The sequence below is a fragment of the Lygodium microphyllum genome, chromosome 26 (assembly GCF_053477565.2).
Source record: "Lygodium microphyllum isolate KBCC chromosome 26, Lygodium_microphyllum_v1.1.10, whole genome shotgun sequence".
Lineage (NCBI taxonomy): Eukaryota > Viridiplantae > Streptophyta > Polypodiopsida > Schizaeales > Lygodiaceae > Lygodium > Lygodium microphyllum.
The window spans coordinates 116,760,498-116,772,833 of record NC_141160.1 but is presented as its reverse complement, the minus strand read 5'-3'; the positions used below and the strand labels follow the sequence as shown (position 1 = coordinate 116,772,833).

The 12,336-nt window shown below is 39.1% G+C and overlaps 1 protein-coding gene across 1 annotated transcript in view; it reads left to right on the top strand.

Annotated features, from left to right (window-relative positions):
* Positions 1-3,686: 3,686 nt before the first annotated feature.
* CLPP5 (nuclear encoded CLP protease 5) overlaps positions 3,687-12,336 on the top strand; it is a 33,026-nt gene continuing 24,376 nt past the window's right edge. Inside the window, exons 1-4 of the mRNA XM_087667632.1 lie at positions 3,687-3,903; positions 4,359-4,481; positions 4,571-4,688; positions 4,785-4,877. Of these exons, the coding sequence (XP_087523758.1) occupies positions 3,779-3,903; positions 4,359-4,481; positions 4,571-4,688; positions 4,785-4,877 (459 nt within the window). The 5' untranslated portion in view covers positions 3,687-3,778. The remainder of the gene's footprint in view (positions 3,904-4,358; positions 4,482-4,570; positions 4,689-4,784; positions 4,878-12,336) is intronic.

The following is a 12,336-nucleotide window of genomic DNA, read 5'->3' as shown; positions in this document are numbered from 1 at the left end:
TATTGTCATCAAATATAATATTCTTTGATAGAAGCTAGCGACAATTAAAGTAAAACTCATTCAAATAGTAGGTATAAAAGTGCATTTTTTCATATAAAGGTCCATAAGCTTCTGTGAAGCTGGGGTTTTCTTATCATAAAGATTGCATATTTTCTGCCATAACTGCCATGCACAATACTCTCAATGACACTAAAATATACTTGATAAAAGCAAATACAGAATGATAATGGACTTATGTACCTCATCAACTCCTCCCAAACATCAATATCCATATATTTTGGCTTTATGCATTTGCATTTCAATGGCTTGACTTGCTTCTTTTGGACCAAGACTTGCCAAATATGGGTCTTTCGGTAATTAAAGTTATTGCTATCCAACTTGTCAATGTTAAAGATAGCACTATCCCTAGAAACATTAGAAGCACCTGCCACAACGACTATAAAATAAAGAGGTAATGTTATCCACAAAAATAAAAGTACTGAAGTGACCAAGACAAGTGTATGTCCTTAAGAAAATAGCTCAAAGGTAAATTACAATAGTGCTATCCATAAAACTAAAGTAAATGAGAGGTCAATGGTGGGAAAATATCCAATATAAAATGCTCCCATTGCTAGGGAAGTCTAGATAGCAACACGACTTGCAATGCAACTTAGCAGTGGACCAATGAAGAGCATGCAACTCTAAGTACCAAATACTAACAAAGAACCAAAAGTGTCAGAGACATAGATGCATCTTGAACTAAGGGGTAACCAAGTACATAAGCTAACTGTGTATAAGAGATCTCCAAGCAACAGTGAGATCTAGAAAGCTTCTGCCAACTCAGTACTCATGAACAATGAAGCCCAGTACATAACAAAGCATGTATCCACAAAATTGACAAGCTACCTGACAGGTGGAAGTTTCAGATAACCAAATATCAAATGAAGATAAGCCACGATGATCAATAACCAAGAATATAGTGTATACATAAACCAATAAGCATATATGAGAGATCCCATGTTCTCTAAAAGCTAAGCTCCACAATAAAATCTGAAAGTACTCCCAGTGGAAGAAAATCAAAGTATCCAAGAGAAAAAGAAGCTCAATACCTATATTTCATAACATTTGAAAGGCCAAAGATACCAATTAATATATTTGGGAGCATATAAATGATATAAGTATAAATAGTAGATCAATAATCAATGCAAATCTCTACCAAATATGAACATAAAAGATTTAAATTTAAAGTTCAAAGCTTAAAGAAGAGCATATCTAGCATAAATAGAACCATTTGAAAGGGGTAAGTAGGAATGAGGGTGAGACGAGCAAAAGCAAAAGCAAGAGCAATGGCTATGGAGGTTTAAACTCAAGAGTGTAAGGCTTGTGAGAGGAGCTTCAACAATCATAATGTGTGACTTGCCTTCCCTTTATTATTCTATCATAATGAAGATATCAAGACTAAAGACGACAGTGATGGATGGTTGCCGCTTGTAATGTATAAGTGTGCAGGCAGCTTAAGTGATCTTCAATAAGGGCGCGCTATCAACATTGTTCTTTTTTTTGTGCACGAGAGAGAGAGAGAGAGAGAGAGAGAGAGAGAGAGAGAGAGAGAGAGAGAGAGAGAGAGAGAGAGAGAGAGAGAGCTCCCTTTTCTTTAATTTTCTATAATAAATTCTTCTTTCTTGAAAAGCAAGATATCCACACATTTCATGGCTAATCGGACCACTTAATGAAAGTTAATAGCGGGTAAATTTTTTGGGACCTACACCATCTTGCTACCGCACCATTGTACAAGCATATGCCATAAAGGGCAATGCCAACAAATCTCTCTTCTTCTTGAATTAGAAGTAATGTAAGATCTTCTAATGAGGAAAACTTCTCCTTTGTTGTTGCAAGAGGGGTGACAAAGTGCTTACACTCCTTCTCAATCCCTTTGAAGATATCTTGAATCATGTCCTCAACTTTGACTTCTTCTCCCATTGTTGCAAGTTCACATTGTATGTTTCTAAGTTTGGGCAAGTCCTCATGCACACTTTCACTTGAGCTTTTAGGAGTGTAAGTGAGCATGGACTTTAAATGCACGATCTTGATGCTGCTTTCACCTTCAAACCTTCTTGCAAGGATGTCTTAAGCTTCCTTTACTAATGTAGCACTTCTTATGTATCCTACCAAGTGGTCTTTGACATTGATTGTGATGAAGCCTTGAGCTTAGATGGCTCTTTTATTCCAATCATTCCTTTGATATTCTCCATGGGCTAGTCTTTAGTCTTCACTTGTCAAAATCTTCCACATGTTCTTGATCATTAGTAGAGTTTGCATATAGAACTTCCAAGATGCATAATTGTTTTGATTCTACTTGCTATCTCATCAGCAAAGAAGGGTGATATCACATGGGGCCACTTTGTGTAGTAGTTTATTATAGACACGCTCTCCTCTCTTGACTAGAATCCTCACACTTAGCTAGTGTAAGTAGCTTGGAGAGCTAAGATTGGACCTCTAGCCTTTCAACTTATGTAACCTTGCTATGATCTTAACTCAAGTAAGCTTACTCAAATTCCATGTTAGAAAGGGCTTTTAGAGAGTGCTTTTTTAGTACTAAATGGTACTTTTGGGAAATCAGTTTAGAGTATGATAGTAGGATGAATCAAGAAAGGAGCTAAGTGCTTATTTAGAGCTTAATCAATATAATCATACCCACAATGATCACAAACTCAATTAATGTCTAGTAGTAATAACCAAAAACACGAAGATTAGGCTCTGATGATATAGATGAACTGGCAGGAGAGTAGGTTCTATCCTTGAATCTAGAGTACTTAATTAAGGCACCAATATGGTCTTTACAACTTTGTGATAGCCCTATTATAAGTAGGTCTTGGAGATCTCTTTATATAGGCTTTCAAATGTAGGTAGTTATTAGGTATGGTTATAGAAAGGTTGCCAACTTGTAGGCTTTCCCCCATGAGTATGGTATTTACAACTTTGTGATAGCCCCATTGTAGGTAGGTTGCTGACTTGTAGGCTTTTGCCCCTTGGATATGGAAAAATAAATGCTGCATCCATAAATTGAGGTAGGAATGCCTTATCAATGCTTAAGGGTGGTAAGTAAATGAGGTAAGCACCTAAGGTGACTTACCATGATGATATTCTACCATGCCTTCATGTATATTCATCCCATGACAAGGTACCATTTCTTTAACTTCTTCAATATCATTGAGCCTTTTCACCCCTGACAATTTTTGATAGCATCACCAAAGCATTGTTGTGACAAAAGTCTAATATGGAGCACAAATATTCTAGTTAATAAATCACCATGGGATGGAAAATATTTCCAACTTCACCATGCTGAAGGTATGGGTTTGTTAAGAATTTCCTATAGATTGATGCAAGTTGAAGCAATTAATCTCTTTGTGGCAAACTTAATTGAACCAACAATGATTCACATGAGTGACATGCTGATTATTCTGATAACATCTCAACTTTGGACATTATGAACAATGACATGCGAGCGACAAACCAACTATTCTCATACAGTTTGATTTTGGAGATTACCACAGTGTCAACATATCATAGATGGTATATGAGTGGGACTTAAACTTGTGACGTCAACTATCATAAAGGGAGGTCCTAGGAAACACTAGTAATTCTAGAAGGCTATGTGGATGCCTTAGACCACAAGTGGCTGTTTGTGGATGGATTAAACCACAAACATTATTTGTTGATGGATTGAACCATAGGCATTTGTCTCAAAGGGATATTTGAGAGAGAGAGAGAGAGAGAGAGAGAGAGAGCGCGAGGTGCAATGATGGCGCAGCAAGCCTTGTCATTGAAGACCAGCTCGGGCGGCTTAGCTTCGGCAGATCCATGCCTCCTCAAGCACAGTCAGCTCTCGCCCCTTTCTGTGCACAAGCCAGCTCTGTGGTCGAGGTAAGCCGACATGTCCTTATAGAGCGAAATAATACAGAGTTTCCATTATTCTGGTCATAATAAGGATGGTCGAAACCTGCAAGCTGCGCACAATAATGGTGGCCTGTTCGGCAGGAAATTAGAATAGCTCCATCGTCAAAGGAAGCTGTTTGTAAGAAGGGTTTGGTTTTATAGTCGCCTTTAAGTTTTTGTATAACCGTGTCTTACTTGGTGTTTAATGCCAAAGAAGTCTCCGGCTTTCGCCTGTGGTTAATTCTGTTGTGCTACGAGTTTTTGTGGATAAGCAGCATTGCTATCCGACTCATGTGAGCACACAACAATAAGCACTTCAAGCTTTGATGTAGTAATGTTCAACGTACTGTGTTATCTGACTCACGTGACAACACAAAAATAAGCCCTCCGAGCTTTTATGCAGTAATTTTCAGTGTGCGGTGTGCACTTTCTTTTGCATCCAGGAATAGCAAGGCTGTTCGTTTGACATCCGTTGCCCGAGCTTCTCAAAGTTCAGCCCCTGGTCCACGCTCTGAAGGTTTTTGGACACCCTCTTCTTATATCCACAGTGGAGTATGGTCAATCCGGTGCGATATTGTACAATGGTCAATACACTGGTTTCACATTTTCCAGGAGCTTATTCACTCAACCATGTTTCATTGAATTTGATTTCCAGGAATGACTTGGAAGTGCCAACATCATCATACCTTGACACATATGCCCAAGGAGGGCAAGGTCCACCCCCAATGTTGCAGGAACGCTTTCAGAGTGTGATAAGCCAGCTTTTCCAATATGTACACCTTCTAAACTCCTGGCGTAGTTAAAAAGATAAGTAGAATGTTAGCACTGCTGAAATTTGTAGAGAAACGGGCGGCTGATTTGTTTTGCAGAGAATTATTCGATGTGGTGGAGCTGTTGATGATGATATGGCCAACCTTATTGTTGCTCAGTTGCTGTATCTTGATGCAGCAGATCCCAAAAGGGTGAGAAATTACTATTTTAACTAAGTACTTGGAACTTGGTCTATAGTTTTGCTGTTTTCAGATACACCGTACAGGTCGATTTCACTGTATTATATGTTTATTTTGATGCGCACTACTGTTAGCTATGTTCAGTAATGTGTATTTAGCGACACTTCCTTTATTGGCTCTCCACTTCAGTCTTATCCAAAGGATAGAAGGAGAACTATTATGTGCACTCATGGTCATTATAGTTGCCCTTTCTTGTAACGATTTTCCTTGTCCACAATCATCATTGATTTAAATGGTGAGGAGTTTTAGAGAGTATCTCCTTTGGGTTCCCTATTTTTTGGGGCCTACACGTCACATGAGTTAGAGGAAGTTAAACAGGAAGCTTTATTCAAGCTATCAGAGATGCCAAAAAATTGAAAGTCTGCATTGTTGACTTGCCTCATTTGGTCTTCATTTTGGGGGGCTTTATCATAAAAGGTTTTGTAACCTTAGTGGAAACACAACTGCTCTAATGCTTCCTAGTCTAGATCTATTGTTGAGTCTAATGGCATTTTCCCAACATATGCTCTTAGGACTAGAAAGTTTCCTTGGACTCAAGGACAGGATGCGATTGTACTATTGTGCATGGGTGGCTGAATGGAATGCAGTGTAGTACAAATGCAGCAGTTACAACATAGAATAAGATACCTCATTAGGGATTCCGCCAAACAAGTCAACCAAAGGAGATTAATAAGGCTGAACTTTATTTTATAAGTTATTGAGCCCTTGCTAATTATTTGTTTCTTTTCTGTAGGCATGTGTGTATCTATGCTATTTAATTCTTACAATGTAAATATGAATTCGCCATCCACCCCAAGTCATGAACATGAAGAAAAGCTAAAAAAATGAAGGGTTCAATGCCATACTAAGCGGAGCTAGGTGTTAGGTTTCAAGTGGAACTTTACTTGAATCTTGGTTTGAGGGTTGAGGAGGTGCTTGTTCACATGGGGGAGGGGGTTGGACCCATGATTGTTGACATGGAAGAGAGGGCAAAGACTTGTGAGATTTGGTGATGTGTCATTGTGTGGCACTTTTATTTAAGAATATGCACATTCAATCTTGAGGAGATCTTGTGTTTAGTTGTTGCTAGCATTTATTGACACCTATAAGTGGAAAAGGGGAATACCATGTGACAGATGATGTGGCTTTTAAAGATATTTGGATGGTGAATCTATGACCTAGCTAAGGCGGCAAATTCAACGACTTTTTCAACTCAAGATCTAAAGACACAAATAATTATTTTGTGGCTATTCTTGAAGCATATTGCTTCATTTAAGGTGAATGATTTTATGCTGTAGTTGCTATTTCATCTCTGCTTTGGAGCAACTTTGTCCATGGTTAGCTTTTGCTAAGATTAGGGTCAACATTTTATTTTCTCTTTTAGGTGGCAAGGTCATGCAAGCTCCAAGCACAAAGGTAGGGGTAGAACCTTTATGAATGATACGTTAACCATGTGAATATATGCTAGGGTTTTTATTGAGAAAACATAGAACGTATGAACACGACTAAAACACAATAACACAAATAGTAAGGTTGAGATCAGCCTTCCTTCTGAGAGGTAATGACTTGATTAATCAACAACCACAGCTATCATAAAATTCACATAAACTGAAAATGTGAATGTTACCAATTAATCTTGGGCAACGGACAGCAAGTTGGCCCCAAAATTGGTGCCTCTTGGTATTTCTTTATCTTGAATTGCAATCTAGATAGAATACGTTGAGATCCCTTGAATCTCCTCTCTCCAATTGCCTCTTGCTGTCATAAAGGACCAGTAAGCCTTCCACTTAAATCTCTTGAAATTGCCTCAATTTTAATGATTAAAGTTCAAGTCTCAAGCCCTTCAATTTTTGAGCATGCTTCTCAAGGTGGCTATCAAGCCTTGATTTTTGTTGTAACTTAGGGTTTACAATGAAGAATAGTCAAAATCTCCACTCCCAATGGTTGATTTTGTCGGAATTTGTTGAGAAAGGATGAGAATAGATTGGAGGATGAGGGAGAATGCTGAAGAGAGAAAATTCAGACTTTTCTTGTGAGAAATTGGAAGAATTCAAAAGCTACTTTGTCTAGACAGCCATGAAAGTTATCTCCACTGATGGAACACCTTGAATATGATGTAGCTTAGTTGAAACAATCCTTAGATTGCCGTTACCTTGTTGTAGTCCCTTTTGGACATGTCACCAGCTCTTGTAGGGTCTCTTGGTGGCTAGACATGGCTTGCCAAAAGTTATAGCAGCAGTGACAACTCTCTCTCTCAACTTGCACAAGTGTGGATTGACCCTTTGTCTCTCTCACTATTAGCCTCAAAAACGTTTTTCTCAATTGCATTGGTAAGTTTTGCCAAGTGGTATCTTTTCAAAACATTTTCAACATTATTTAGCTTTATTAAATTAATCTTCAAAATATTAATTCTGAAAATTAACTTAATAGTTGAAAAATAATTAGATTGGCCAACAATTTATCATCCAAATGATCACGGATACTCATTAATTTAGAATGGCATTAGCTAATTAATTAACGTCAATTTACTAGTATTACCATTGACACTAATGGCTAATTAAATGTTCTAGGCTAGCTTTTGACACCAGGTACCAGCTAGTGCCTATCAAGCATAACTTATTACAACTTTTGCCAGTGTCACCCATTGATCACTAGGGTTACTAAGGTCTCGTCACTAAATTGACTTGCATTTCATGTGCACCTCACATGTGCACAACTTAATAATGTGAAAGGAAAGCATTAAAAATTACACATTCTCATGATATACTTCCCCCTTGAAATCCTTGCAATCGTCCTCGATTGCATTGCCAGGTGACGAAAGCAAACTAATATTGAATTAGAAAAAGCATACGCATTATGGTTAAAGAACATCGGTCGTTGTTGTTCTACTATGCTACTACCTAACTCATACTGAAATTTCTAGCACTTGTAACTGGTCAAAAAGAAACTCTAGTTGCTATTACAACCACTGTAGATGCATCCGTTAACTTCATCTAAAAAGTGCTTTGGAAACAACTATAGTAAAGCATACACTAAGCATAACAATGGCTGCACTATCAATGGCATTCCTTCACATGCTGTTGTCTATAAAAAAGATATGAATACCATTGAAAATGAATGACCATATGCTGAAAACCGGCAACTGGTAAACCACCTTTAATGATCATAATCTGATGACCATATTCTAATGATCATACATTGATGCTTATGTATAGTTTCAGAGCTGTTGTGAAAACCATACCCATCTACATATTAACTACAGTGCCTAGTACAGTGAATAGTGACCTTCTGGCAAACATACTATTAGCAAACAGTATCCTAGATGCATGCTGAATACACCTGAGATCCACTTTCTACTGGAGCTGTCCATCATTAGAGGAGTGGAAGTGCTACCTCCCCCTTGAGCATCAGGCAATGGCAAATGCTTTGGACCTTCTAAGCTCTGCTAAGTCTGACTGAGCCCTATCTAAAGTTGGCTCCAATTGAAAGGGTTCAGAGTTTTTGTTTGTAGTTGTTTGCCTTGTGTGGCCATCTCTTGTCTGAGAGCCTCAGTCCGAGTTAGACGAGGATATTAGGAGCTTTGACACTATATTCATATGTCATTTTATGTGTTTTAGACACTTTAGATGGAGGGCACATTAGTGCATTTCTTTTTGGGCACTTTTAGCGGTCTTGGGTACCCTATTTAGGGCTTGGCCACTTTTGGCCCCAGTTTGCTACGCGTGGAAGTTGGAGATCTTGAAGAGGAGCGTGTTGTTTATGATGAAACTTGCTAGGTGCCATCCATATGCATTGCAACCCTTGCGTTTGTCATCAAACTAGGTAGGGCAGCCTACCTCTAGCCCTTTAGGCTGCATTTACTTGGGTAGATTTGTGTTTTGACGTGGGCGGCCATCAGTCAAGCTAGGCAGTTTTCTTCTTGCATCCAAGTAGCTTCCTACAGGCTGGGTGGCCTTCCTACAGGCTGGGCAGCTCCATTTCATCATGTATAGGCTTGCTTTTCAAAGCAGCCTATTGTCTTTGATTTGCGTTGTCATGGGATTCTTTGCCCATGGTCTAAATATAAAACTTTTATCCTTTACATATATCACTTAGTCACTCGTAATCTAGACATGCTACATAGAGACTTACCTAGTGCATTAAGTTTTAAAAACCTAAGTCCACCAGCATATGGCATGGTGTAGTAAAGAAGAGGCTTTGCCTTAAAATACAATAAATTTATCATGGGTCCTTGACAAGATGAGTGATTTTGGTTACTAACTCTTATCCATCCTTGCATTGTTGAAGATGCTACAAGTTCTGTAAGCCATGGAACATTAAACAAGAGAAATATGGTTAAAAGCAGATGACTTGGCAGGTTCCCTTGGGTTACATTTTCCAGGAGCCAATGATGTGGTTGTGTACTTATGATATTCAAAAGTTTTAAGTGTATGCTCCCCTTCAAACTGGTATTAGAGCTGTGGCAAGAGTGCGCGCGCTTCTAGAGGATTGTATGGGTTAGTTTCTGCATGCGTGAAGAGAACGGTAGGTTGTCACTTTTGTGTGCAGGCGATGACCTTTCGATGGCTTCGTGACTAGGCGAAAAGCAGGTGGCAGTTTGAATGATCAGTCGGTGGTCAGTTCTGACTTGCGTGATTGCAGGCGGCACCAGCTCTTACCAAGTGGCAACAAATGCAGGTCACGAGAGCCAAGTCACAAGGAAGATGGAGTTATCTAAGTTGACTAAGCATAGGACATTGTATATGTCTTGTACCTTGCTTGTGTGACTAATAAAATAGTCAAGGAAGAAAAGAAGAGGGCGGCGTGATCAGCGCCGCATTTTTGGGGCAGATCTTTGGACTGAATAGGGCGCCATGGATGGAGGAGCGATTGAGGTGTCCAAGCCACCACACAAGTAACTTCAGAAGACTCAACTTGAACTGTAAGTATCTCTCTTCCCATGCATTAATGAAAATGGAAGGCCACTCTTGGCTGAGTAAAATACGGTAAATATGTATAAAAAGGAGGGCAGCAGCCCATTTAGGGATTATTATTCATGCTCATGGAAGAAGAAAAGAGGAAGCTTTGAACATTGTTTGTGCCTATATCCATGGAGTAACAACTCTCTCCTTTGAAGTGAGCCTCATGTTCCACTCTTGATCTTTCTTATCAAGACTTGTGGGCTGAACTGGAAGGCCCAAGAATGCTCTTTAATGGACTGAATTTCTGTTTTACAAAGCATCTCTTGCATGGTTCAAGAGGTACATGCATTTGTGAAGAAAATGAGAAGAGCATTGTCTTATGCACCTATCTCTTAATGTAAACTCTCTTTTCTATCAAGAGGAGATCTTGGGAAATGTAAAGGCTCTGTTTTGGACTGCTATATGCAGCCCATTCTCTCTTTGTGGGCTGAATCTCTGTTTTGCAAAGCACCTCTTGTATGGTTCAAGAGGTACATGTATTTGTGTAGATGAAAAGAAGGGCAATTCCTTATGTACCTACCGCTTGATGTAGACTCTCTTCTCTACCAGGAAGAGATCTGTGGGAGACAATAAAACTCTGATTTTAGACTGTCATATTCAGCCCATACATTCTTTGGGCTGATTCTTGTCTTGTTGATGTTCCAATTTCTACTATTATGATTTATGAAGAGAACATGCTCTACTTTCTCTTGTAATTGTTGTATCTAAACACTCTTGCCTTGAAAGGGCATTGAAGACACTCTTTGGGAGATTATTTGTGTCATCTTAGATTATTCTTGGCTGCATAAAATAGGGAATTAATGGGCTGAAGCTTTATTTGTGATCCACTTCCTTAATCTTGGTAGAACATGGGCTGCTCTTGGTTCATATGAGTGACTACAAGTTTTACTCTTTGTGAGTAAATTTCAAGGACATCTTTTGACACTGTTAAGAGATATCTTTGGACTCTTTTTCTTGGCATAAAACAGGGTATTCATGGGCTGAAGCTTGTAAACAAAGGTTCTACTTTATCTCCAATCATTGCAAGTACAAACTAGACGTGTAATTCTCTCTACATAGTATCTTGCTTCCTTTTCATTCAAGGGCAGTTTTAAAGAAGTCTTTTGGTGATTTCTTGCCATACTTTGGAACTAATCTTGGCCGTCTATGACAGTCAATCTATAAGATGAAGCTTTTATGCAGCTGCTTAATTCGAAGTACATTGATCTAAGTCCTGAAACTCATGAACTTTTCATGAAAACCTAACAGCAGTGATGAACCTTGATTCATTCAAAGGCTAATATAGACAGTCTTCTTCTTGATCCTCTATCTTCATTGTACTAATCAGTTGAAAAGAGAAAGTGTCTTGAAGATCTTCTTCATGCCTAGACTGAAATAGGTAGCTATATTCATAGGCAAGGCAGGGCAAGACTATTCTTGTATCAATTGAAGTTGTACTCTTGTTTACAATTCATCCATATTTGTGATCTTAAGTTTCAAGCTCTTAACCCATTTATTCAACCGTCTTATGTATAAACTTGTCTTTTCAAGATAAGCCAAAGGATATGAAGAATTGAAGGTTGTGAAGTTCCTCTTGAACCCACAAACATTCACTTGTATCTACCTATCTCTTGAAGACACATCTCCATCTACCTTGTCCAGTTTTCTTGCCAAATCCTTGTGGTGAGTTTCAACCCTACGTGCCGCGACAACGTTTTGTAGTAGGGCAACTTCCTTTTAGCTAGACGACAGCTTTTTAGGTTGGGACATGTTTATAGGCAGACAAAATCATATTTTTGCTGTGTTTTAGATTGGCCGGTCTTTTTTGACTAGGGTGACTTTTTCTTGGTGTTGGGTGGCCTCTTTCTCAAGCTTGAAGTAGGGCAAATATGTGTTTATTGCAGGCATTGCACTTCTTGGCACTCCTCAAACGCTACTAGCCCTTGGATCGGTTGTGTTTATAGGTTGTAGACTTGTTTTCGTCTTCATTTACTGCTCTCTCTCTTTACTCCGCATCGAGTTGTCTCCCTCACCTTGGATGCTCCCTGTCTACATTGCTATGGATACATCCTTTGTTGACTTGCATATCGATGGACCTTGTACAGGTTGAGCACATCCCAGTGGTAGCATCTTTCTTTGATTTCTTGTAGGCACTTATTGAAGGATGGATATGGCTGATGTGTATGCTATGGGGGATCGTGTGGGTTGGGATGATTTAGACTGACCACCATCCTCTTTTTTCAGTTGTATTCCAACCAGGGATTCAAGTCCTTGGTTGGCATTGACAGCATCTCTTGAGTAGATGCTAGTCCTACCCTCTATATTTGCATTCGACAAGCTGGATGGGATGAACTACCCTCTGATTGTGCCACATGGAGTGCCTCCTCGATGACTATGACCTTCGGGATTTTGTTATTGTCCCTACATCTCGACCTATTGTGGATCCTCATGATGGTGTGACCGCAAATTCAGTAGCTTTACGGGATTGGTTG